This window comes from Pteropus vampyrus, unplaced genomic scaffold (genome assembly GCF_000151845.1).
Source record: "Pteropus vampyrus isolate Shadow unplaced genomic scaffold, Pvam_2.0 Scaffold22, whole genome shotgun sequence".
In the NCBI taxonomy this organism is placed as follows: Eukaryota; Metazoa; Chordata; class Mammalia; order Chiroptera; family Pteropodidae; genus Pteropus; species Pteropus vampyrus.
In genome coordinates this window covers 14,596,991-14,621,105 of record NW_011888803.1, presented here as the reverse complement: position 1 = coordinate 14,621,105, position 24,115 = coordinate 14,596,991, and the positions used below count along the sequence as shown (strand labels likewise).

The following is a 24,115-nucleotide window of genomic DNA, read 5'->3' as shown; positions in this document are numbered from 1 at the left end:
ATCAAAACCACAATGAGATACCACCTCACACCTGTTAGAATGGCTGCAATCAACAGGACAAGCAATAGCAAATGTTGGAGAGGATGTGGAGAACTAGGAACCCTCATACACTACTGGTGGGACTGCAAATTGGTACAGCCGCTATGGAAAACAGTACGGAAGTTCCTCAAAAAACTAAGAATTGATCTACCATATGACCCAGCAATCCTTCTACTGGGTATTTACCCCAAAGACTTGAAACTCATATCCAAAAAGATATTTGCACACCGATGTTCATAGCAGCATATTGCTCTCTTGCATCTATGATTATGCCCCTTTTTCATTTCTGAGGCCCTGGGGAAGAATCTACTTCTAGGCTCCTTCAAGTTGTTGGCAGAATTGAGTTCCTTGTGATTGTAGGACTGAAGTCCTCATTTCCTGATGGCCTCTTGAAGTTTCATGCCATGGACCTTGTCACAGATCCTCTCATAACATCACACCAGCAACAGAATCTCTTATGTTGAATTCCCCCTCACTCTTCAGGTTCACTGCATAATTGCTGTATCTTAATGTCAGCTCTCTTTGGACTTTGATGACATCTGCAAAATCCCCTCACAGCAGTACCTATGTTAATGTTTGATTGACTTGCCAGGGGATGGAAATCTTGGTAGGGGGAGTTCTAAGAATTCTGCCTAAACAATGAGGTTGGCGAGCTGGCTGGGGTCACACCAGTCAGGACCTCAAAGGCTGTGGCAAGGGCTTCAGGGTTTTGTTCTAGATAAATGGGAGCAATTAGAGTATTTTGAACGGGGAGATGATCTGAGTAAGGATCACTCTCACTGCTGTGTGGAGATTGTGGAGCGGGAGTGGAGCTGGGGAAGGTATTGCAGGGGTCCAAGTGAGAGATGACGGTGGCCTGGACTAAAGCAGAGTTAACTCCTGAACGCTTATGGTTCCCCAAAGATACCATGTTGTCTGTTTTCACATGCTTCACTCATTGTGTGTTTTCACATGCTTCACTCATTGCCTGATATGTCTTCATTACCACCTATCCCACAGCATCTTCACCAGGACAGGTCACTACTCAGCCCTCAAAATTTAGCTCAGATGTTAGGCCTCTCCCTGGTGCATTCCTCCCACTGACACTCTTCCACCAACTTGAGTTGTTTAGATCTTTTGCTCTGTCTTCCCCACTTGCCTGCAACCTCTCTGGGAGCAGGGCCCTTGTCTTGGGTTCCTGTGTTTCCATTGTCTGGCTTAGTGTATAGCTTATTGTAGATGCTTGTTGATGTTTGTGGGATGAATGTAAGAACTGTGGGAGATTCTGGGCATGAAGTAGGCACGTCAGCACTCTTGGGGAGTTCACCTTGTAAAGAGAGAAACCATATATAAATAAATACACAATACAATGAACTGGAATGCAGACACCATGCCATATGCACGGAGGAGGTGTGCCAACTCTGAATTCCTAGTGCATGTGGGTTTTAGGGGGATCCTTTATCCTACTCAGTCTGGAATAGTTGGATCTCTTTTCTCACATTCCTCCATTGCACGAAATAATCATCTTATTACCAGTGATTCCTTTTTATGTTTTATCCAAAAGGACATTTGTTTGGCAACACTGTTAGCCATTAATTTATTGTATAATATTTAAAGAAGTAAACATTCATTTATTCAAAACATTCTGTAATTTAACACAGACATAGGGCACGTCCTTCTCCAGCTGTATTCCAACTATTTGTAAGAGAAGATCTGTGTTAGTGCAATTTTGCTCATGTATTCAAAGTAGAGAACCTCTTAGCTCGAAACAGCAAATTCTTATAGATCAAATGTCCTTTTTAAGAAAGAGAAAATTATTAACCTGATTACCAGTGAGAAACAAACTAAAATAGTAAATATGTCATTTCTGTGACTTTCAGCTAGACATCCCTCAGTAACTTAAGAAAGTAGGGTACTGGAAAGAATGATTTAACTGGAGTAAACACAGTGATGTTATTTAAAACTTAATAAACTTAAGAACAAAATAACAGGAGAGTCCGGTTTCACCTTGCTGCTTTCCTACAGTCTGTGGACAGTGTGCTGAGAGGCAGCAGGCCTGACATTGGGGCTGCAAGCGCCTTCCAGACTCCAGTTGTAAAGAGAGATGCACACAACATCATAGGTTCACAGGGGTAGGCGCGCGCGCGCGCACACACACACACACACACACACACACACACACTTCATTTATGTTGCCAAGTTCCTCTGTTTGTTTTCCAGTGATTTCTGTTAAAGAATGTAAATCTGTGGTTCAAGGAGTGTTCGCTACAGTCTTGTATGAATAATTGGAGATTCTATTTCAAATTAGAGGCTGGGGCTACAGGGCCAACTGCTGTTTTCTAGCTCATGGATTTCTGGTTAGCTGGGTTTGGGCGGCTGGCTGAGAAAGGAGAGACAGCACTTGCTGCATTTAAATCTAATCTTAATTTGGTTCAAGGCAGTGATTTTCAAAGCCTCAGGATTTGTAATATATTCACTCAGTTTTATTGACTCTCCTTATATTCCCTCCCTCACGTCTCTAAAAAGGATGAGGTGAAGACTGTGAGGATCCCCTAGGGTACTTTTAGAGTCCTGAACGAGATAGAACTTTAAAACACTTGGATTGCCCTCTGCCTCCAAAACAGAATGAACAAGGCTCCCTTAGCAGAGTTCATTTGGGGAGGGGTCAAGAGAGGACTTCAGTTTTATCCCCAACCAGCACCTCCCGGTTTCCTTCTTCTCTGCCAAGAGAAGTGTGGGGTGCAGGATCAAACAGGATCATGGTAGTTCATCCGAGGTTGGGAGCATTTGGGAGAACACCTAGGCTCCTGGGTGCTCTGGGGTCTCCGGATAGGAGAGCAAGGTAGCGGGGAGAGCACAGGCCACCCTGCCTTGAGGAGATCCCATCTCTGAGTGAGAACCCTGCTAACAGCAGCCAGCGCTGCCTCAGGAACCACCCAGGCACAGCGCCCTGCCTGGGCCGTGTTGGTTATCCCAGCCCCCTCCCAAGAGAGTTTGAGGGGTTTTGTCTGAGAGAACTAGCTCGGAGAGTTTTCAGGTACATCTCTAGAGAAGGGGAGAGAGGAATGTTTCAGTTTCCAAGTGTGAAAGGAAAAGGATTTTACAGCTAAATCTGGAGAGAAAAGATCCTGAACAAAATTCTAAAAAGAATTTTATTTACTGAAAGAATGACATTTGAGCACCGAAAATGAGTTGAAATTGCTAATCATGAATATGTGGTCTTGGTATTTGGCAGATATTTCCCCCCAAACTGAGTAAAATGAAGCTCAAGGAAAATATTCGACAGTGTTAGCTGCCAATGAAAAACTCAAGCCAAGTGAAAATTAGAATTTTGGAAAACTTCGATCTTCTGCCATGAGCTTGACACTTCCCAATACTTAATTACTCTGGTGAGATCAATGAAGATATTAACAAACGTGATCCCTTTTTTATATTATAATGAAATGGGTCAAAATTCAGAAGATGTACATAACTCAATGAACCAGTATTTGCTAGAATAGTGGTTACAGAATCACACATGGATAAAAGGTCCATTCAAAGTGCAAGACGATGCAAAAGAGTAAGAGAGATGGTTTCAGATCCCACATTACAACTCACCTTTAAGAAACTGCCACTTGTCGTGTTTTGGTATGGTATCGAAGAATATTCATAATTATCTGAAAAAGTCTATTATAATGCTCCTCCGTTTTCCAATTACGCATCTGTGTAAAGATGGCTTTTCTTCATTTATTTCAAACACGACATAACACAACATATTGAATGTAGAAGTAGATATGAGAATTCAGCTGTCGTCTACTAAGCCAGACATTAAAAAGATTTGCAAAAATGTAAGAGTGTCATTCTCGTCACTGAATTTCTGTTATGAAAAGCATACCTATTTTTATAAAAATTTTATTTAAATATTTAATATAGAAGGATGGGTTTATTTATTAAAATATGAATTGATAAATTAAAATTTGAAAAGTTCTGTTTTAATTTCTATTATCAATAATAAGTAGATATAATTCAGCTGAACAAAAGCTCCTTGGGGTCCTCAGTAATTTAGAATGTAAAAAGATTCTGAGGTCCAAAGGAGAACCATTGACTTAAGCAGCACCCACCTATACCACTTATCCATGCATTAGGACAGGTATGTATGAATGTATGCAATGTACATTTTTTAAGGTACATAAAAATAGAAATTTGAAGATGAAAAACAGCATTTCAGTGGTCCTCATGTCTTTTTGCACTCACAGGTCCAGACCACTGAGCCAGATAATGAGCACAAGACTGAATGCCTATAAACCTAAAATATTAATTCAGTAGAAAACCAGGGGTTTAAGAATTTAAAAGGGAGCACCATAGCCAAAGTGCTGACCAAGTTTTGAGTCACTAGATGGTGGTGTCACAGATGTGAGGCCTGATGACATCGACGCAATGTCAAATGTGCAGCAGAGAGGTGGTGGCCAGGCACAGCAGACAGACTCAGCTGCTTTGGAGAAAAATGCCTAATAAAGGAATACCAGCTTGAAGGCAAAGAATGCACCCAGTTGTAAGGCTTTGAAAGACTGACTTATATCCCTTTTTAATGGGAATGCACCCAAGGACTGTGAGTTTAAGCTCTTCTCAGATCCTTTGGTTCTACAAAGGGCCTCATTTCAGAGCCTAATCTGTCTGCATAGAGAGGAGCATCTCCAAGGACAGCCTGCCTCTGCATGCGTGCCATGTGTGCAGCCCTAACTGGACAGTCAGACCCAGCCAGGAATGGCTTTTGGGGTTGGATCCACTTCCACCAGAAGATCATCGTGTCCCTAAGCTGTGGTTTTGCTGCTCCTATTCAGGGAAGCAGTGCTGTAGTCTCCTGGGATCTCTGCACAGCCCAGAGGTATCCAAAACCCCAGGTTTCGGGGTTGAGTCACCCTCCCACAGGTGGCTGCTTGTCGTGGAAGTCCCCTGCCTTCTGATGGACACATTCTTTCCGTAGATTCGCTAAGACTCCCCCTTGAGAAGACTAGTCTCAGGCTTCAGAGCCATTCTGTCCTTTCAAAATGATCACATCTGTGCAGGGATGAGTTGGTTTTTTTGGTTTAAGTCTCTGAAGGCAGATGTCTTTTCACATCCTCTACTGAGGGGGCCACCTTACTATAACTAACTCAGCAACCACTGAAAACATCAGCTCTCATATCTCCCGCTCCTCTCCTTTGCCTTAATCAGATCCTCCTCCATTCTCCATAATAAGTCAGCATCCTAAATGCCGCTGCTACTGTTTACTTTTAATTGTCTGGTTAATCTAGGGTATCATTACGATAGACATGAGCAGACATTAGATAGGGAGAGAAACAATACTTAGGCACCAAAGAAAATTAGGATGAATTGCTCAGCTTGACACCAGGAGTGGGTGGATAACCGAGTCAGCGATAACAAGACTCCTTTCTCTCACTCTGCTGGGTGACCTTGGGCAGCTGCTCTGCCCACCTGAGCCTCCATTTACTTCTGTCAAAGTGGAGGTGACACAGCTTCCTGGCCCAAAGTGCCAGGTACCTAGTTTGGGTACCTAGTCCTCCTTTACCCCCACCTCTGTCCTCCTCACAGCTCTTTGCTTCAGACTTTTAGGGCAATTTTTATGCTCGAGTGAATCTAGAATTACCACATATAAATAGTCTTAATTTTTGGAGCCTGAATGTGACAGGAAAGCATGTGGAGCTTCTAGACTGAGGTCATGGTGGTATCCCTCCGCCTCCCACCCCCCACCCCCATACCCCCACTCCCCACTCGCCTTGCAACACACACCCTGAAAGGAATCTGTCTGTTCTTACTTCCTCATCTGTCTGCTGTGAGTATTGTCTGGGAGGTGAGCCCGTCTTAATAATTTGAATGAGTAGGGTGAAATAATGTTGGATACATTTTACTCAATGCGAGAATGTTCTCATATTTATATTTTTTCTTTTCAGGGATCAGCATCTTCTGGACCCAACTCTGGAATATGTGAAGGTAGGAAACCGGGATTTAACATGTAATCAGGACCCTATGTAATGGATTTCCCATTTTTAACACGATGTTGCCAAATAATGCTACAGTCTGGCTTGTGTAGGAAGCTGGACATATTGAAACAACCAGGAGGTGATTCGACTGTTTTAGGCTTCAGTAAACTTTGTAGGGATCCTACCTAGTATAGCTCTACAGTCTTTTTTCCCTTATCTGAAACCCTTGTGCCAGGTGTGTTTTAAAATTCAGAATCGTTTAAAAACATAATGTGTGTGTGTGTGTGTCCTCCACGGGGGCCTCGGGTTAGCATCCCATAATTAAACTCATGATTTCAGCAGTGACATGTGAGAGTATTCACCCTAACTGGAATAAATAGACTAAAAATGATTTTATGTAGTTCAGGTCATGTTTTGCCACCAAATGAGATCGGGTTTATTTTGCAGACAAATGAGTTATTTTAAAAATTCTGATTTTCAGAGTGTTTTGGATTTTGAAATGGTGGATGAGGAATTGTGAACCCGTGTTTGTCTTCAGCAGAGGACTGAAGACTCTCTGAGGTTTTCTGAGCCATCCTTTTCTTTCCGACAACCACCCCTTGTTCAGTGGCTAATCTGGAACCACGCCTGTGATGGCACCTTACTTTCCAGTGGGGCTGAAAAGTGCTTCTGAATAGTCAACACTTCTAAACAATGTTTTCCTTCTGAGCAGAAAGAAAAGATGCTTTTCACTTCTTCCCTCTGCTGCCCCTTCCCCCCGCCACCACACACACCATTTTTCGGGTGTGTAAGTTTGCTTTATTTTAATATTTTTTTAAGCTATAAATCTGGTACCTACCACAGGAAAGAGAATCATGATTGGTCACACCTAGGTTCTTGAATTTATGACAACATGTATTATTAATTTTCAGGAGAACTCATGGCCTGAGTTAGGATGTAAGGTGCTTGCTTCTGAGGAGCCGCATGCCGTCTTCATTGCTCCCGGGGCAGCATCCAGGCCTGCTGCTTTTGCGTGTGGCCGCGCCTGCCCCAGGGTTTTGGCCTGTCTTCCCCTTAGACCAGAGGATGGTAGGTGTAGGAGAAAGCTCCAGTAGGCCCACTCAGTCACTTCAAGCAGTTATCATAAAGTTTGCTGAGATGGAGGTGGGCATTTTTTTTTTTTCCTCTCTCATAGCCCGGCTATGTCTGAACTCTAGTTTCACTGGAGCAAATGTGTAATCCTGAACCAGCAGGGCTGCCATGTCAGAATCTGGTCAGAGCTCTGCAAATAGTGTGTCTGCATCCTGGATGTGTCACATGTGTTTCTGTGCAGGTCATGCACGGCAAAGCAATAGAAAACACTATTCACGTAGACTATGATTTGACTTGATCGTAACATTAAAACTATGCCCTAGAATTAGGCAAGTGTGCAAATCACAGCAGCCCTTTAAAACTCACTCCCTGCCATGTTTTAGAAATTGGCTGTCTCCCACTGCAGGTTCACTCACACAGCCCCTCCCTTATTCCAGTAACTCAGTTTTTTCATTCTCAAAAGTCCAAATCTTTTAAGACAGTCCAATGATGAATTCTAAAGCGAAACGTAGATTTTTATAGTGACCTGTTTTAGTATGACCTAAGCTACTGCATCTCACTCACGAATGTTGGTCTTTGTGAATTGAGTCGTGCTGACTAAGGAGATATTGGGGTTGCCAGTGGCTTCTGTCTAGCTGGGCTCTTCCCCAGCAGTGAGATGTGATGGATTTGCTCTTGGTGGCTTAAGGGGCACTCCGTTTCAGGACTTGCTGAGATGTTCTAAAGATTGTTCTTCGCTCCTAACCATATCTGAGTTTGGTCAGATAAATGAAGTCCGTGTCCCTCCAGGATACAGCACAGACTTCTTTCTTTCTTTCTAACTTTGCCCTTGGTTGGACGGGTGGCTCAGGGATGGGTTCGGTGAGTGTGGGGTATTTCCATTTGCCTCTATGGGCACTAACGCTCTGCGAGCACATTCATAGAGGCCTTTGACCTCAAGGCCTGAGTGGGTCCGGGTGTCAGTCTTGGGCCAGCACAAGCCCATCTTACCGTTTCTCAGGCTGAGCTGCCCTCTTGAACGTAGCGGCTGGGAGTCCATGCTGCAAAGACCTCATAAGATGTGCTAGCTGGTGCCTAGTGACCAGAGGGTGGCTGAAGACGGTGGAGTGCAGCGAGAGAGTTGTAGGTACAGTGGGATGCAGTTTGGCCTTCCTGAATGAGCTGTTTCTTCCCTGCAGCCCCCTTGTGCTCTTAATGCCTCCTGGGCATGGAGAGAAGTAGAGATTCCATGTAAAATATGTTACGTTGTGTAGGGCCCATCTGTTGGAGTCAGATTTATCAGTCGAATGGACAAGGGTCAAGATATCAAATTTTTAGGGACTCATTGTGACCTCAGAATGGGGATGGTCTGATTGTGAGTCCCCTCTCTACAGTGAAGCACCCAGGTGTAGCCAACAGACAGCAGTTCCCTTCCTGTTGATTGCTCCAGTCCCAGGTTTGGCTCTCTGTGTCTTTAGATGCCCCTCTCCTTTCCATCAGAGACTTGCAAACCATCTTCACCTTGTCTTCCTATTGCCCAGACATGAGAGAGAGAGAGGGCCGGGATTGCCTCCACCGCCTTTGGTCTGGGAGAGCCAGAGGCGCTGACTCCAAAAGGTGACAAGTTGGGTGATGGGGCCACAGGTTGTGTCAGGAGAAAGCTGGGTAGAGAATGAATCCAAAATTCAATTCCGTGCAGTTTGTATTCTGTGTCCTCCCAGCACTCAGCGCAGTTTGTATTGTAGCACATAATACCGCTTGAAAGGACCCGTCTCTGGTTGCTAGGCTACGAACTAGGCTACAAGTAGCTCCCCTGTGTGTGTGGAATGGAGGGAAATGTGCGTGGCTAGGAAGCCCTAGGGCTGTTTGGAGGTTTTTTTCACCTCAGCTGGCAGGTTCACCTTCTGCTGGGGCCTCACAACGTTACTTAGACCCTCCTGACTGAATTCCATGTTTGGATATGATAAGAAAATTAGAGTCTGTCCACTGTAGCTGGAGATTTAAAAATCACATTCTTCACTATTTCTGTCTCTTTAATTCCGACCGTTAGAGGGAGTTTTGTTTGTTCTTTACCTACTTTTTCTTTTGTTTTCCTAGCCTTCTATTGCCACGTTTTTAAAATCACAGTAGCCGAAAACATGATCATCTGAAAGGTCTGATTTTAGCAGTTTTGTATAATCATGAGGTCCTTCTCTGTAACCAAATATAATTGATTCTCTTTTACTGTATCTGGAAGAAACTACTTCTTCCAGGCTGGAATGCAAAAATCTCCACAGTGATTCCTACTCTTTTAGTTGTTAGTGACTTTGGTTAGCAGTTTGCAGCTCTGGAATTTTCCTCTGCGTACCTAGCATACCTTATGCTAGATAAAACCAACCTTTTTTTTTTTTTTTTTTTTAACTGTAGTAGAGTTTAACTTCTGGCCTGCTTTACCTGCTTACTGCCCTCCCCCACAATTTGGTTTTTGCCATATTTTACCCCCATGAAAATGTATTTACTCGGTGTCCAGTTTCTTAGACCTGTGTCAGGTAACTTCTTAGAACACTTGCTAAAATAATTGTCCTAAAATGTGAATAAATGGTACTAGCTCAGTGCGTTAACCTCCCAGATGGCATTTCAGTAGGAGACTCCCAGTTGCACCACCCCTAAGAATCCACAGGGAGGGGAGCCCAGTCCATACTCTATTCTAATAGCAGTGTGACCTTGGACTGACTGACCACCTTCTCTCTATGGGTTCCATCTTCCCCACAGCTAGAAACAAGGCGGTGGGCCAATGTTGCAATTAGTTTAACATTTTTCAGATCCTCTCTGCCTGTGAGAGGCTGGAGAGGAAGGCTTTTTAGCAAGTGAGCAAGATTCCTAATCTGTCACTCTTGATCATAAAAGTGCCATATTGAGTGGAACAAGGGTGGCAGTTCATGTTATGTCTCAGACATTAAGACCAAAGATGTGACAGATAATTGCCCACCCATTATATTACCTCAAAAGACTGGAGGTTTATCCCAACATGCGTACATTTGCTATTGGGATCATCATGCTTTTCACTTCTGTAACCCCTTCCTGAACCTATGAAAGCTATTTTCATTTCCACTGGTTATCATTCTTTTTACTGTTTTCCTGAGACTACTTCTTTAAGCTTCAGGAATTGTCCTCCCACTCACTCCCACACTAAATTTTGTATATTTATATTATTTTCTGTCTCCTTCACCTGTATAGCTATCTTCCTTTTAGACTGAAGATTCTAATTCTTTATAGCTTCTTCACATGCAAGCCTCATAGTCATTTTAATAGAGTCTCTTTTCTGGGAGTGGTTTAAAAGTACATGTTTTGGGGGAGGAGGTGATCGACTAAGGCAGAGCTAGGGTGACTGGGTGATTTTTCTTCTAGAAGAAATGTTTATTATAGATTTTTTCATTTTAAAATAAATCGTTCTTTTAGAAAGATAAATTGGAAGATGTTGCAAAATAGAAAAGGAAACTGGAATGATTCTTCTTTCAAATTAGCCAAGATGTAGGCAAGCCCATTTTCATGGCCAGGCTGTCAACCGCACAATGCCCACCTGTGGACAAAGGCCTGCTCTCTAGGGGACTGCAGTTAGCCAGTGTGAAATGGAATGCAGCCTTTTGTTCCTGGCTAGCTTCCTAGTGAACGAATATCCTTTCCTTTGTCGTCGGCCTTGGTGGATTCTTGCTAGTACCACTTGTGAGCTTTTATAAAATGATTTGCAGTTTTCTGAGCTACTTTTCAGATTAGGGGAAGGGACAAGACTGGAGCCAGTATCCTCAGTGGGGATCAGCACCCTTCGACATCTCCTTCCTCCAGAGTGTGCCCTAGCAGCTCAGGAGCCCAGGGCCACTTAGAAATCAGTGCTTTATGGGGTTAACACTCTTCAAATGTTCTTTCCAAGAGGGTCTTATAGACGTGACAGACTTCTCAGGGCTCAGATCTCAGCAAGGCCGCTTCCTGCAGTCGGCTGGGGCTGCATTAGGTCACCCGGCACGTTAAAAGAGGAGTAATTATGCAAATTCCAGTGCCAAGAATAAGTGCCCTGGTTGTGGGAGACCTCCGTGGGAGAGGGGGGCGGCATGACTTCAGCTCCCCCTTTGTGCTCAAGACGGCCGCAGCCATGGTCACGGTTAAATAGCTGTCTTTGAGGAAAGCCTTTTCTTCCAGCAAGGAAAACAGACCAGCCGGTCTGCTCTGAATTAGCCAGCTAACAAAGTCATGAAAGGGACTTACAAAAACAATAGCACGCTGTACATTCCGTGAGATTTAAACAAGTTATATGAACCAAATAATGGCCCAGTTGGCTGGCTCTGCAGGTTTTTGCCTGAGTGTGCACATCCACAGAGCCAGCATCGTCCCCTGTGGGACCAGATCAAATGCTGCCAGCGGTGGATATGAAACAGCCCTGGCCTGCTCTAGGGCTTGCATTCAGAGGAACGAACTTCACCCCAAAAACATTCTCTGCAAATGTTCTTGGAAGGTTTAATATTACTACAATTTTTAAAAAATGGCTGAGGCAGGGTGGGAAGACAGAATAGGGGTGGAGGACATTCAGTGAATGAGACCCTTAATCAGTGGAATCTTATCTTGCAGGTCTATGAACATGTGGCCATTTATAAAAAGTAAAACCTTATCCTAAAAACACATGCCCATTTAAAAATCCATATGTGAATGTTTATAGTGACATTATTTATAATTGACAAAAACTGTGAATAACTCAAACGTCCTCAACTGGTGAATGGATAAACTGTAGTACATCCAATAGTGTGCAATGGCATACTATTCAGGCACAAAAAGGAATGGACTGTTGGGTACATACAAAAACTTATAGTGACAGACAGATCAGTGGTTAAAAAGAGGTAAGGAGAGAGATTGACTGCAAAAGGAAATGGGGAACTTTTGGGGATGACAGAAATATCTTGATTGTAGTTGTTTCAAAGCTCATAGAACTGTGCTAAAAAGGGCGACTCTTGCTATATGCAAATTATAACTCAGTGAGCCTGACTTTTAAAAAGCAAGCCGAAATCTTATTATATTTTAGCTCTTAAGTGTTGCCTCCTCAGTAAGGGAAATTTCTGATTTTGAGATGGGCCACATCAGACTGCTGGTTAGATTGAGAGAGAAAGCACTGAGTTTGTGGGCACTTTACCGTGCAGGCTCATCCAACAGTTCTCGGCCCATGCCGTGTATCAGTGCGTGGTCAGCGAAGTCAGGCAGGTAGGAAAGGATGATCGAGAGCCTAACCTAAGATAGTGGCAGCAGGAATGGAAAGTCAGGGCAGGTGCTGGAGGCCTTTTAGAGACAGAATTAAGAGCCCTTTTATTAGATGAGTTGGCAGTTTCTGGCTGGGTGTAAATGCAGAAGGTGAGGAAGAGGAAGCCGGGGCAATTCCAGAGTTCACATGAGTGCCTGGCATCTTGCCAGAAGCCAATAAACTATTTCAGGGAGGAAAAGAGATTTCCAATTGGAGACCTTGTCACCACAATGACATTAAGTTAATTCATGAGCATTTGGGGGATGTTATTAGACTGGGGAGGGAGAATCGTCGGCAAACTGTGGCCCAAGACCAAATCTGGCCTGCTGCCTATTATTGTATGGCCTACAAGCTGAAAATGGATTTTATGTTTTTAAATTTTTTTTTAAATCAAAGGAAGATTGTGAAAATTATAAAATTCAAATTTCAATGTACATAAAGTTTGATTGAAACACACCCACACCCATTCATTTACATATTACCTCTATAATGGTAGAGTTGAGTCGTTGCAACAGAATGGGTGGCCAAGCCTGAAAGATTTACTACAGGAAAGGTTTGCTAAAGCCTGCTCTAGACAGCATGCGTGTACACTGTCCCTTTTTTGCCTCCCAATAAGGTGAAGTAGGCTTTCCACAAAAATTTCATGTTTTCATGCTGAAATTTTCATGATACAACCTTGCATCACTGATATCACCTTTATCTTGCCTGATGACACAGCAGTGAGTCCTTGTGCAAGCTGTTTAAACACATCTGGATGTATCTCAGTATCTCGTGAAGTAGACCTGTCTGCTCTGTGTAGCATCTCTCTGCCGCACCCATCATATCTAGCATCTTCAGCTCTGCTGGTTGAACAGGTGTTTGGAGCCAGCACAGGTGTTTGAATCCTGACTGCTCTTGCCTGGGGCTTGTCTGCATAACCCCTCAGGCCAGATATTGTTCTGCTTGTACATCCTGAGATGAATTTTCTTGGTGTCAGAAGTGAATTCTTCCTGGACCTCTTGAACTTGATGGTTTGAATCAAGGTCAAACCCTGCAGCTGCCCTCTGGAGGTGCTCAATGGAGCCTGCTCTGCCCTATGAGTGGAATGAGGCCAGATTCACATTTGTAATCTGCGCTGTAGTCTTCATCCTTGGCTGAAGGAAGAGGATTCTTCTGAGGTCCCAAACAGTATGAAAGGTGGTGAAGAGACTGGAAAACTAACATGCAAGCAAGAATTGAATCTATGGCTTCTGACCAGACTCAGCTTTATAATTGGACTTCAGAGCCCCTCATCCCCCGACAGTGTGGCCTGTCTATCCATAAAACCTCATCTCCTACCAACTACCTTAGTCGCTGTACTCCTCCATGCTGATTTTTCCTGTTGCCCCTGGGTCTTTGCCTTTCCCTCAGCCTGGAAAGTTCTTTTGAGGTAGAACAGCTGAGTGGTTTGATGTGGGTGCTGAGACGTTGTTGTGGGTTGAATTGTGTCCCCCCAAAAAAGATATGTTAAAGTCCTAAACCCCTCAGTACCTGTGCATGTGATCTTATTTGGAAATAAGGTCTTTGCAGATATGATGGAATTAAGATGAGGTCCTAGTGGATTAGGGTGGGCCTAATAAGGACTAGTGTCCTTTTAAAAAGAGAAGAATTGGGACACAGACACAGACACACTGAGAGAATGCCATGTGACAACGGAGGCAGATATTAGGGTTGATGCATACACAAACCAAGGAATGGTGCAGATTGCCACCAGCCTAGGAAGAGGCAAGGACGTATCCTCCCCTGGAACCTTCAGAGCGAGCATGCCAACACCTTGATTTTGGACTCCTAACCTTTAGAACTATGAGAGAATGCACTTCTATTTTAAAGCCACCAAGTTGTGGTAATTTGTTACAGCAGCCCTCGGAAACTAATACAGATGTAAAGCCCCATCTTAGCCATTTCTTGGTTGTGTGACTTTGAGCAAGTTTCTGAAATTCTCTGGAGCTTGATTTCCTTCACAGTAAATGGTAGAATGTAGGGATTAAATGAGTTAACGCACATACACTTGTTAGCACAGGGCCTGGCATGTAGGCGACACTCCGTAAATACTAGTTTAGTAATTATCACTCTAGTTCTCTATGTGGCTGGTCCACCTTGACTCATATACCCATACATACTCTTTTACTCAGATTTCATTGCCTCAGAGAGACCTTCCCAGCCTCACTCCTCACCTCCTGCTAAAAACAGCCTCCCAACTCACTATCTCATTACTCTGTATATTATCATTCCATTCATTTACATATTACCTCTATAATGGTAGAGTTGAGTCGTTGCAACAGAATGGGTGGCCAAGCCTGAAATATTTACTACAGGAAAGGTTTGCTAAAGCCTGCTCTAGACAGCATGCATGTACACTGTCCCTTTTTTGCCTCCCAATAAGGTGAAGTAGGCTTTCTACAAAAATTTCATGTTTTCATGCTGAAATTTTCATGATACAACCTTGCATCACTGATATCACCTTTATCTTGCCTGATGACACAGCAGTGAGTCCTTGTGCAAGCTGTTTAAACACATCTGGATGTATCTCAGTATCTCGTGAAGTAGACCTGTCTGCTCTGTGTAGCATCTCTCTGCCGCACCCATCATATCTAGCATCTTCAGCTCTGCTGGTTGAACAGGTGTTTGGAGCCAGCACAGGTGTTTGAATCCTGACTGCTCTTGCCTGGGGCTTGTCTGCATAACCCCTCAGGCCAGATATTGTTCTGCTTGTACATCCTGAGATGAATTTTCTTGGTGTCAGAAGTGAATTCTTCCTGGACCTCTTGAACTTGATGGTTTGAATCAAGGTCAAACCCTGCAGCTGCCCTCTGGAGGTGCTCAATGGAGCCTGCTCTGCCCTATGAGTGGAATGAGGCCAGATTCACATTTGTAATCTGCGCTGTAGTCTTCATCCTTGGCTGAAGGAAGAGGATTCTTCTGAGGTCCCAAACAGTATGAAAGGTGGTGAAGAGACTGGAAAACTAACATGCAAGCAAGAATTGAATCTATGGCTTCTGACCAGACTCAGCTTTATAATTGGACTTCAGAGCCCCTCATCCCCCGACAGTGTGGCCTGTCTATCCATAAAACCTCATCTCCTACCAACTACCTTAGTCGCTGTACTCCTCCATGCTGATTTTTCCTGTTGCCCCTGGGTCTTTGCCTTTCCCTCAGCCTGGAAAGTTCTTTTGAGGTAGAACAGCTGAGTGGTTTGATGTGGGTGCTGAGACGTTGTTGTGGGTTGAATTGTGTCCCCCCAAAAAAGATATGTTCAAGTCCTAAACCCCTCAGTACCTGTGCATGTGATCTTATTTGGAAATAAGGTCTTTGCAGATATGATGGAATTAAGATGAGGTCCTAGTGGATTAGGGTGGGCCTAATAAGGACTAGTGTCCTTTTAAAAAGAGAAGAATTGGGACACAGACACAGACACACTGAGAGAATGCCATGTGACAACGGAGGCAGATATTAGGGTTGATGCATACACAAACCAAGGAATGGTGCAGATTGCCACCAGCCTAGGAAGAGGCAAGGACGTATCCTCCCCTGGAACCTTCAGAGCGAGCATGACCCTGCCAACACCTTGATTTTGGACTCCTAACCTTTAGAACTATGAGAGAATGCACTTCTATTTTAAAGCCACCAAGTTGTGGTAATTTGTTACAGCAGCCCTCGGAAACTAATACAGATGTAAAGCCCCATCTTAGCCATTTCTTGGTTGTGTGACTTTGAGCAAGTTTCTGAAATTCTCTGGAGCTTGATTTCCTTCACAGTAAATGGTAGAATGTAGGGATTAAATGAGTTAACACACATACACTTGTTAGCACAGGGCCTGGCATGTAGGCGACACTCCGTAAATACTAGTTTAGTAATTATCACTCTAGTTCTCTATGTGGCTGGTCCACCTTGACTCATATACCCATACATACTCTTTTACTCAGATTTCATTGCCTCAGAGAGACCTTCCCAGCCTCACTCCTCACCTCCTGCTAAAAACAGCCTCCCAACTCACTATCTCATTACTCTGTATATTATCATTATAGCACTTGCCACAAATTCTATTTGTTTACTTAAAAAAAAAAACCTCATTAGAATGTGAGTTCTGAGGGCAAGGACCTTTTCTTTTCTTGTCCAACTAATAAATATTTAGTGACGGACTGGCCGACTGATGACCACGTACAACCAGGTGTGAAGGGCACTTAAATTGAGAGAAGAGAAAGTATTACATCTCTAAAAGTTTTCCAAACATTCTTCAGTTATTTTGTGATAGCAAGGAGGTTCTCACACCTAACCGCAGTCTGCCTTCTCTTGCCAACCTAGTATAGGATAAAAACTGTGGGGTCACTGTTGTCACCGTAAATATACACATATTTAGGTAGAGATATGCACTTTTTAAAAGTGTAGTTATGGCAACCTCTATAGCTCAGACCTATGAATTCCTCTGGAGATCTTGTCATCATCTTGTCATGGGGTCCCAGTAACTCTTCCAAATGGGAAGCCAGGCCTTTTAGCCCTGGAATCATCTGCTGTTAAGCTCTGCCCTCTAGTGGTAATCAAGTATCACAGCAGTGCAGCATTTGACCATAAACATTCTGAGAGCTTTTAGTATAAAACGTAATAGTGTGTTTTACATTTTTGTAAATATAAATACATTATATTTACAACTTCAGAACTAAGGGCTGTGTTTAAAGTATATACAAAGGCAAGTGATTTCCATTAGCTTCATATAAGACAGTGAAATTGTCAAGCTACTTTATTAGTGGAATTAATTATCTAACATTCTTGGACAAAAAGTTCTACGATGCTGCAACACTGTATGAATATTTTGTAGGGAGATTGACGTTGATCTGAAGTGTTGCCTCTGGTAACCAAGAAGTTTCCTTGGAAAAAAATTATCTTTCAATTGTGATTTGACAGCTGAAAAAAACGGTAGCTTGTCAGGAAGGAAACTGGTATTAGGTGAGGCAGAAGACAGAGATCAACGTATTAGAGATTGACAGGCTGACTGGGGCGGGGCAGAGCAGCAGGAGGAGTCTCTGGAAAGAGTACGTATTCTCATATTTCTTGAATGGGAAGAGAGTGAGGAAGCTTCAAGTGTTCTTGGGAAATCTGAGATGGTCAAACTGTTAAGAGATCAATAAGGCTGAGCTGGGGGGAAATTGTATTGATTGTTCGATGCGAAGAGTAGTATATAACTACATGTTCCTTTGCAACTTGATTTTTTTCATTGGACATCATTCCATGTTGAATGAATGGGTCTGCCTCCTTTTTTTGAATGGCTATCCAGAATTCTCTGGTAGAAAATACAATTATATTGAACCAGTTCTCTACTGACATATGGGTTCTTTTTACTGTTTTCTTGTTATAGACAGTTTTGCAGTTATTTAACAAATATAGTCGTATTTGTTTTGTGTGTCATAATAATTTAACAAATATTTATTGAGGATCTGCCATCTGCCGGTCACTGTTCTAGGGTCTGAGCACACAGCGGTGAACAAAACAATGTCCCTGCCTCTATGGAGCTTATGTGTAGGGGTGGAGGAGTGAGGACGAAGACAAGGAAGACAACCAGGTAAACCATGTCAGGTGGTGATGAGTGCTAAGCAGGAAAGATTCATCAGAGAAAGGAGCTATAAAATGTTGGGGGAAGGGAGCATTAAATTTTAAATAGGGTGGCCAAGGGAAGGCCTTACCAGAAGATAACTTTTGAGTGGAGAGGCAAGTCAAGCATGGTGTCTAAAGAGAAGACGACATAGCAAGGGCAAGGCCATGAAGCCAGAGCTCACCTTGTCCACTGAGGAACAGCAGAAAAGGGCCTTGAGGAGGCCAACCCCAGCAAGAGAGAGAAAAGCCAATGTAAGAGTGATAAAGGGGGATAAGGCAGATTGCAAGGGGTCTGTATGTCTGAGTCGAGTTAACTTTTACAGAATGAGATATAGAGCCATCTAAGGATGAGTTTGGCTTCCATATTGCTAAGAGGCTGCAGGGCGCAAGGGCAGGAACTGGGAGACCGGTCGAGAGGCCATCCTGGCTGTGCAAATGAGATGATCATAATTTGGGCCTGTGATAGCAGGAGAGGTGGTGAAAAACGCAGAGTCATCAGGATTTCCTGATGGATTGGATGTGAGGTGAGAGAAAAGAGTGAAGCGCAATACTAAAACGATGGTGTTGCTATCAACTAAGATAGCTTGCTGTGCATTTATGTGGGAATTACCGTGGCATAAAAACCTATGAGTAGAATAACTGAGTGTTGGGTAATGGGTTGAAATTAACTTCCTGGCAACTAAGGAGTTTTTATTTTGTTTTTCACATTTCTGTTTCCAAATTTTCTCTAATAAGCGTTAGTACTTTTATATAGTTATTTATAAAAATAAAAACACTCTTCTATTTATATACCTTAGTCTGCTCCATAGATATGCTGATAAGAACTATGGCTCAATCGAAATTTTGTAAAACAAGTAGATTAGATGAATTAGAGCGAAAGTTCTCAAATTCTTTGGTCTTGAGATTTCTTTGCACTCTTAAAAATTATTAAGGGCCTCGAAGAGCTTTTGTTATTTGAGTTTTAGTTATTGGTTTATTGCATTAGAAATGGAAATATAGGAATTTTTAAGGGTTTACTTAATTCATGTTAAAATAACAACCCATTATATGAATATAAATAACATATTTTATAAAAACTTGTAATTTTACAAAACAAAATTTAGTGAGAAGAATGGCATTGTTTTACATTTTTGTAAATCTCTTTAGTGTCTGGTCTAATCGAACATAGTTTGATTCTCATATCCACTTCAGCCTTCAGTCTGTTGGCTTTGTTGTTTTATTTGAAGTCTGGAAAAAAATCTAGCTTTGCACAGATATGTAGTTCAAGAAGGGAAGAGTATTTTTTTTATTGAGATATAATTGACAGAACATGATATTTGTTTCAGGTGTACAATATAATGATCCGATATTTGATATATTGCAAAATGATCACCACCATAAGTCCGGTTAACATCCGTCACCATACATAGTTACATAAATTTTTTTCTTGTGATGAGAACTTTCAAGATCTACTTTCTTACCTACTTTCAAATATGCAATACAATATTATTAACTATAGTCATCATGCTACACATTATATCCCCATGACGTATTCATTTTATAACTAGAAATTTATACCTTTCGACCCCCTTCACCCATTTCACCGCCCCACAGGATTTTAATAGCCTATTCAGATAGAGATTTTCTTTTTTAATGTTATGCTAAAAAGTTATCGTTTCATAAAGGTTAATCGTAATGTCGAATCTGAAACCATATCAATGAACTTTTTTTTTAACTCTATTTCTTTAAAACCCCTTGGCCTATCTGCTAATTTGAAAGGATCTTTTACCCATGCGTGCTTTTGTACCATTGTGCATTGGGCATTTGAAAAATACTGGTTTACTGAGTTATTCAGATCTTTCAGATGTTAACATTTCACTATACAATATCAAAGACTCGTGTTTGTTAATATCACCATTTATCAGAAAAATCATTATTGAGAAGCTGTCAAACTCATGGTAGTGAATAATACATTTCCCAAAATTCTAATTTTCAGTTTTAAGCACAAGGTTTATCACTGACAACAAATGTTGTCAGTTGTTTCCCTTGAACTGACAAGCTCACTTTGTTCATTTTTTAGGAAATGTCTGCCAAATAAATACCTACGACTGAATAACCGTAGTCTGTCAGACATTCTTTGAAGTAAAAATGGTGTTCCGTGAAAAGGCAGCTAGTTAGCTCATGATTTAGTGGTACAGTTGCTTTTCCTCAAGAAAAGCATGTGCTTGGGTATGCAGGAGAGGTGCTGCGTGTTCTTCCTGTCTCATCACACAGAATATTAAAGAGATGTGGACTCAGGAGCCAAGATGTAACAAAATAATTCTTACTGCTTCACCAAGGACTTCTTAAGTGGAACCAGCTACTTTATAAAGAAATGTGTTTTTTAATTTTTTTAATATTTAAAAAGTTAATTTTTAAAAATGGCGGTCAAGAAATGCAACGACTACTTTTCCAGTTCAGTGCCTCTCCCTTGTTCGGTGGTAGGCTCCCAGCAGTTTTGCTCATCATTGCTTTTGCCCTATCAGCATAAATGTCAACCCAGTGAAAAAGGCAAAAAAAAATGGCTCAGTATTATTATGAAAACAGTTTTGAACTCATAGACCCCCCGAAAGGCCCCCTTGGGCCCACCAACCCACTTTGAGCACTGCCATCCTGGAGGGTCTCCTGATACTTAAGAGCTGTCACAAAGCTGCAGAAACAGAACACAAATCATCACCTCCTGAACACAAATCATCACCTCCTGTTTATCTAAATCCATATTTTTTTCTCTAGCTAAGTTTTTTTTTAACCCAGCTTAAACAGTTGTGTTTACATCTAAAGATACTGATTATTAATAGAGAAGAGACATTAAATTTTCATTTAAATATAAGAAAAAAAATTGAGACTATATCCTAGAAATAAGGGTCCTGAGTTCTGGACCTGCTCTTTATAAATGATAGGGTTGCGAAGCCTCGGTAAGTACTGTTCCATACGATCGAGTCTTTGCTCGCTATATGCTGTGAAGAGCTGGGACAGAGGCATTTGCTGTTCTTTTCTAATTGCTTTATATTAAAACCATGAAAACCCAAAGCTTGGTGAGGCCAAGGCCTGGTGTATGGCAAAGATGCTCGGCTTGGATGCGAAAGTGCAGGCAAGGGATGAATTTATTTGGGGCAGGCTGAAAATGAACATTCTCCTGATCCTTAAGCTTTTATTAATTGCCACCGCATTTGCCCATTCATACTCCCAGAGTGGATTAGCTGGCTGAGCTCCACCCGTCTTTTATGTCAGTGAAGATAAGGATGTGTCAGACCCTGGGAACAAGGAGAACATGCTGTTTAGCCCTTCGAGGCAATTTCCTTTTTGAGTCCCAGCTCTCTCCAGATGGCATCTAATTGTTTCTTGAATGACCTCAGTGTCCAGGCCACAGGAACCTGGTCTGAGAGGCCATTTCACATATTTATTAGCCTGTGGATGAGAACTTACTGCATAAAGCCCCCATTCACACTCTCAAAAGAGCTTTTTGTACAGAAGAAATGATAGAGCTGGTGGACTGTTTCCTGTGACCACCAGTCTCCAATTGGATTCTTATTTTTTCCCAGGCCCAGGTGGGTATTTTTCAAAGGGGCTAAGTTTGTCCAGCTGAGTCCATTATGGCCCATTCTCCTCCTCCCCTCTGTCCTCCCATGGTTTTTGCTGGAAGGAGCCTCAGCAGAACAGGGCCGTGTCCTCGCATCCCCTGGTCTGCAGAGCATTCGAGGATTGCTTGTGCAGAGCACAGGTGGTGGAGGCTGGGAATCGCTGTGTTCTGGAAGCCTCTTCCCATTTGGGAACCCAGGTAGTTCACAGTCAAGAACGTGATATGCTTCTGAGGGCTGAAGGGGGAGCCAGTCCTAATCCAGCCACAGGGATGACAAGGCTAGTTCACCTGATGAGGACCATGACCCTCGTGTGACAAGTCATATCTCGTGCCTCTGTGGTTTATTTCGAGGGGGAGGGAGGTACTGTCCTTTTGATAATGTGGTGAATAAGAACACTTTGTCTAGAAATATGCAAGCACACTTACTGTGTGTCTTACTTCCAAGTGTTTGTTGAGAATCCCTGTGCTGTCTCCAAATGTTCACCGGCCCCATTCTCCTCTTCCCCTCTGTCCTGTTCAGGCATCATTCTGGCCATTGGAGTGATGACGATGAATCAGACATGGGTCCTGAGGCCAACAGGCAAGGACAGAGCTCACTTTGATGAGCGCTTCAATGGCTGGATGCTGGAAGATGCCTAGAGCTAGGGCTCCTTACGGGGGTAAATAGAGCAACAGCGATGGGCAAAGAAGGCCCCATCGGGCCGTACAGACTGAGAATCAGGGCTCTGAGGCTACTTCCAGGCTGTGTCCACCTACATCAGAGCAAATTTGGGAAGATCCAAATGTAATTTGGGGATGATACAAATTTCGTTTCCTTTGACCTAGAAAAAAAGTCACGAGAGTTGCCCTCCCAGGTTATTAATTGTGCCTGGTAAAAATCCACTTAGCCTTGTAAGGGAATGAATGTCTCAGTCAGTACTTCTGAATCGGGTTTTCCCTCTGTCTTTCTGCAAAACAGAATAGCCTGTCCTCCAGGAACTTAAGATGGTGCTGTTGCCTGCATGAGCAGGACTGAAGGAGCTGTTCGTCACTGGCTTCCCCTAGCCTGGGAGGGGCACTGGGTGTGGGAGCAAAACTCACACCTACATTCAGTGGCACAGAACATTCCAACTCCGTGAATCCTCCCTTTTTCTAGAGGCATATTCATGTCTGCTTTATCCTTGAAAACTCAAGACAATGCAGTTCTTTAATGAAATGTCCTTGGAGTAGGCTGTGAAACATCATTAATTTCCACCCATCACCGAAACAGGAATATACAACCCTATTATTAATAGGTATATATTATACGTGTTGTCATATAACCTCAGTTTATGTTACCTTCTTTTTAGCGTTTTAGATATAGGGATCACATACATGCAAACCCCGGTAGAGCCCCAAACAATGTATTACATCTTGATCTCAAGTTTTACTTAATCTCACAATGGTAAGGTGAACCTATAAACTCTCAAACTGATGATGTGAGTGAGGAAATTTATGACTGGGAAGGGCAGGGATGGAGTGGCCTGGGTGGGTGACTGTTCTGGGGAAGGAAAACATCTCTGGACTCAATCCTTGCGTCTTTCTCTCTCAGCACATTGGCTGCTTTCTCTCAGACCAGCTTCTCCGTGTATCGGGAACATATGGCCATAGGCTATTCTAGCTTATATTAAAGCTTATTGTCCAAGAGAAAAAAAGGGATCTTTTCATCTGCTCTGCGTTGAAAAATCCCAGGGAATTACTCTGTTTTCACTTAGGTCACATGTCTACTCTTGAACCATTCTTGTTCAGCATTCTGATTGACTCACACATCCATTGCAAATATGAATACTCATACATTGGGATAAAGCTCTTAAATGTAATAACCACTGTCTGCTATTACAATTATATCCCCCCCTGAATTTTCGGGATCAGAAGTATATTAGGCTATATTTTCTAATCGTCTCTGTCTTAGTGAACATTTGTAAAATGTTTGGCATATGAATACTAGGTTTTGCAGAGTTGTTTTTGAACTTTTCAAGTCCTAGACTCATCTTTCTCTAGTATATCTCCCTCTTGGTTTATTTATGTGCTGGATTCCCATTGCCTCTCAGTTTGTCAGCTCCACATTGTTACAGAGAAGTTGTAGGGTGGCAGGGCAGAGGGGCTGTGAGTTCCTCTTATAGTTTGGCCTTGGAAAAATTCCCACGTCTATTGTCTGTCCCGAGTAGCCCAACCCTGAGGCTGGTGTGGCGTGCCTAGAGATTAGTCCAGGTGAGTTGCTGCTGCACTCCCTGGTAACTCTCCCTTCCTCTACCCTGCCCTCCCACTCCTCTGGGCACACACTGCAAGGGATCGCATTGTCCTTTGAACCACTGACAAAAGGAACCCATTGTTTGTGCCAACGCCAGGAGTGTTGACCATCTGGATGTCACTTTTGTAGGTGGCATTATACTTGGCAGCTGACTGGTAATCAATATCATTATTCCCATGTGACATACCCTCTGCCTTTTCCAGTGGAGAAATGAGTCCAGTTGATGTCTCTATATACAACAAAGGTGTTCCCTTTGCCCTCCGACCATCACCCGTGCTATGGGGCTTTGCTGCTAGGATCTCTGACTGCGGATATTTCAGATGAGACCTGCTGTCCGTGTTGCCAAGAATATCCAT

General features: G+C 42.8%; 1 protein-coding gene across 7 annotated transcripts in view; it reads left to right on the top strand.

Moving 5' to 3' along the window:
• The window catches only part of BCAR3 (BCAR3, NSP family adaptor protein), a 203,505-nt gene that overhangs the window by 119,488 nt on the left and 59,902 nt on the right, over positions 1-24,115 (top strand). For all 7 annotated transcript variants that reach the window (XM_011355671.2, XM_011355669.2, XM_023528123.1 and 4 more), the window contains one exon: positions 5,949-5,988. In XM_011355671.2, coding sequence (XP_011353973.1) covers positions 5,949-5,988 — 40 coding nt within the window. The remainder of the gene's footprint in view (positions 1-5,948; positions 5,989-24,115) is intronic.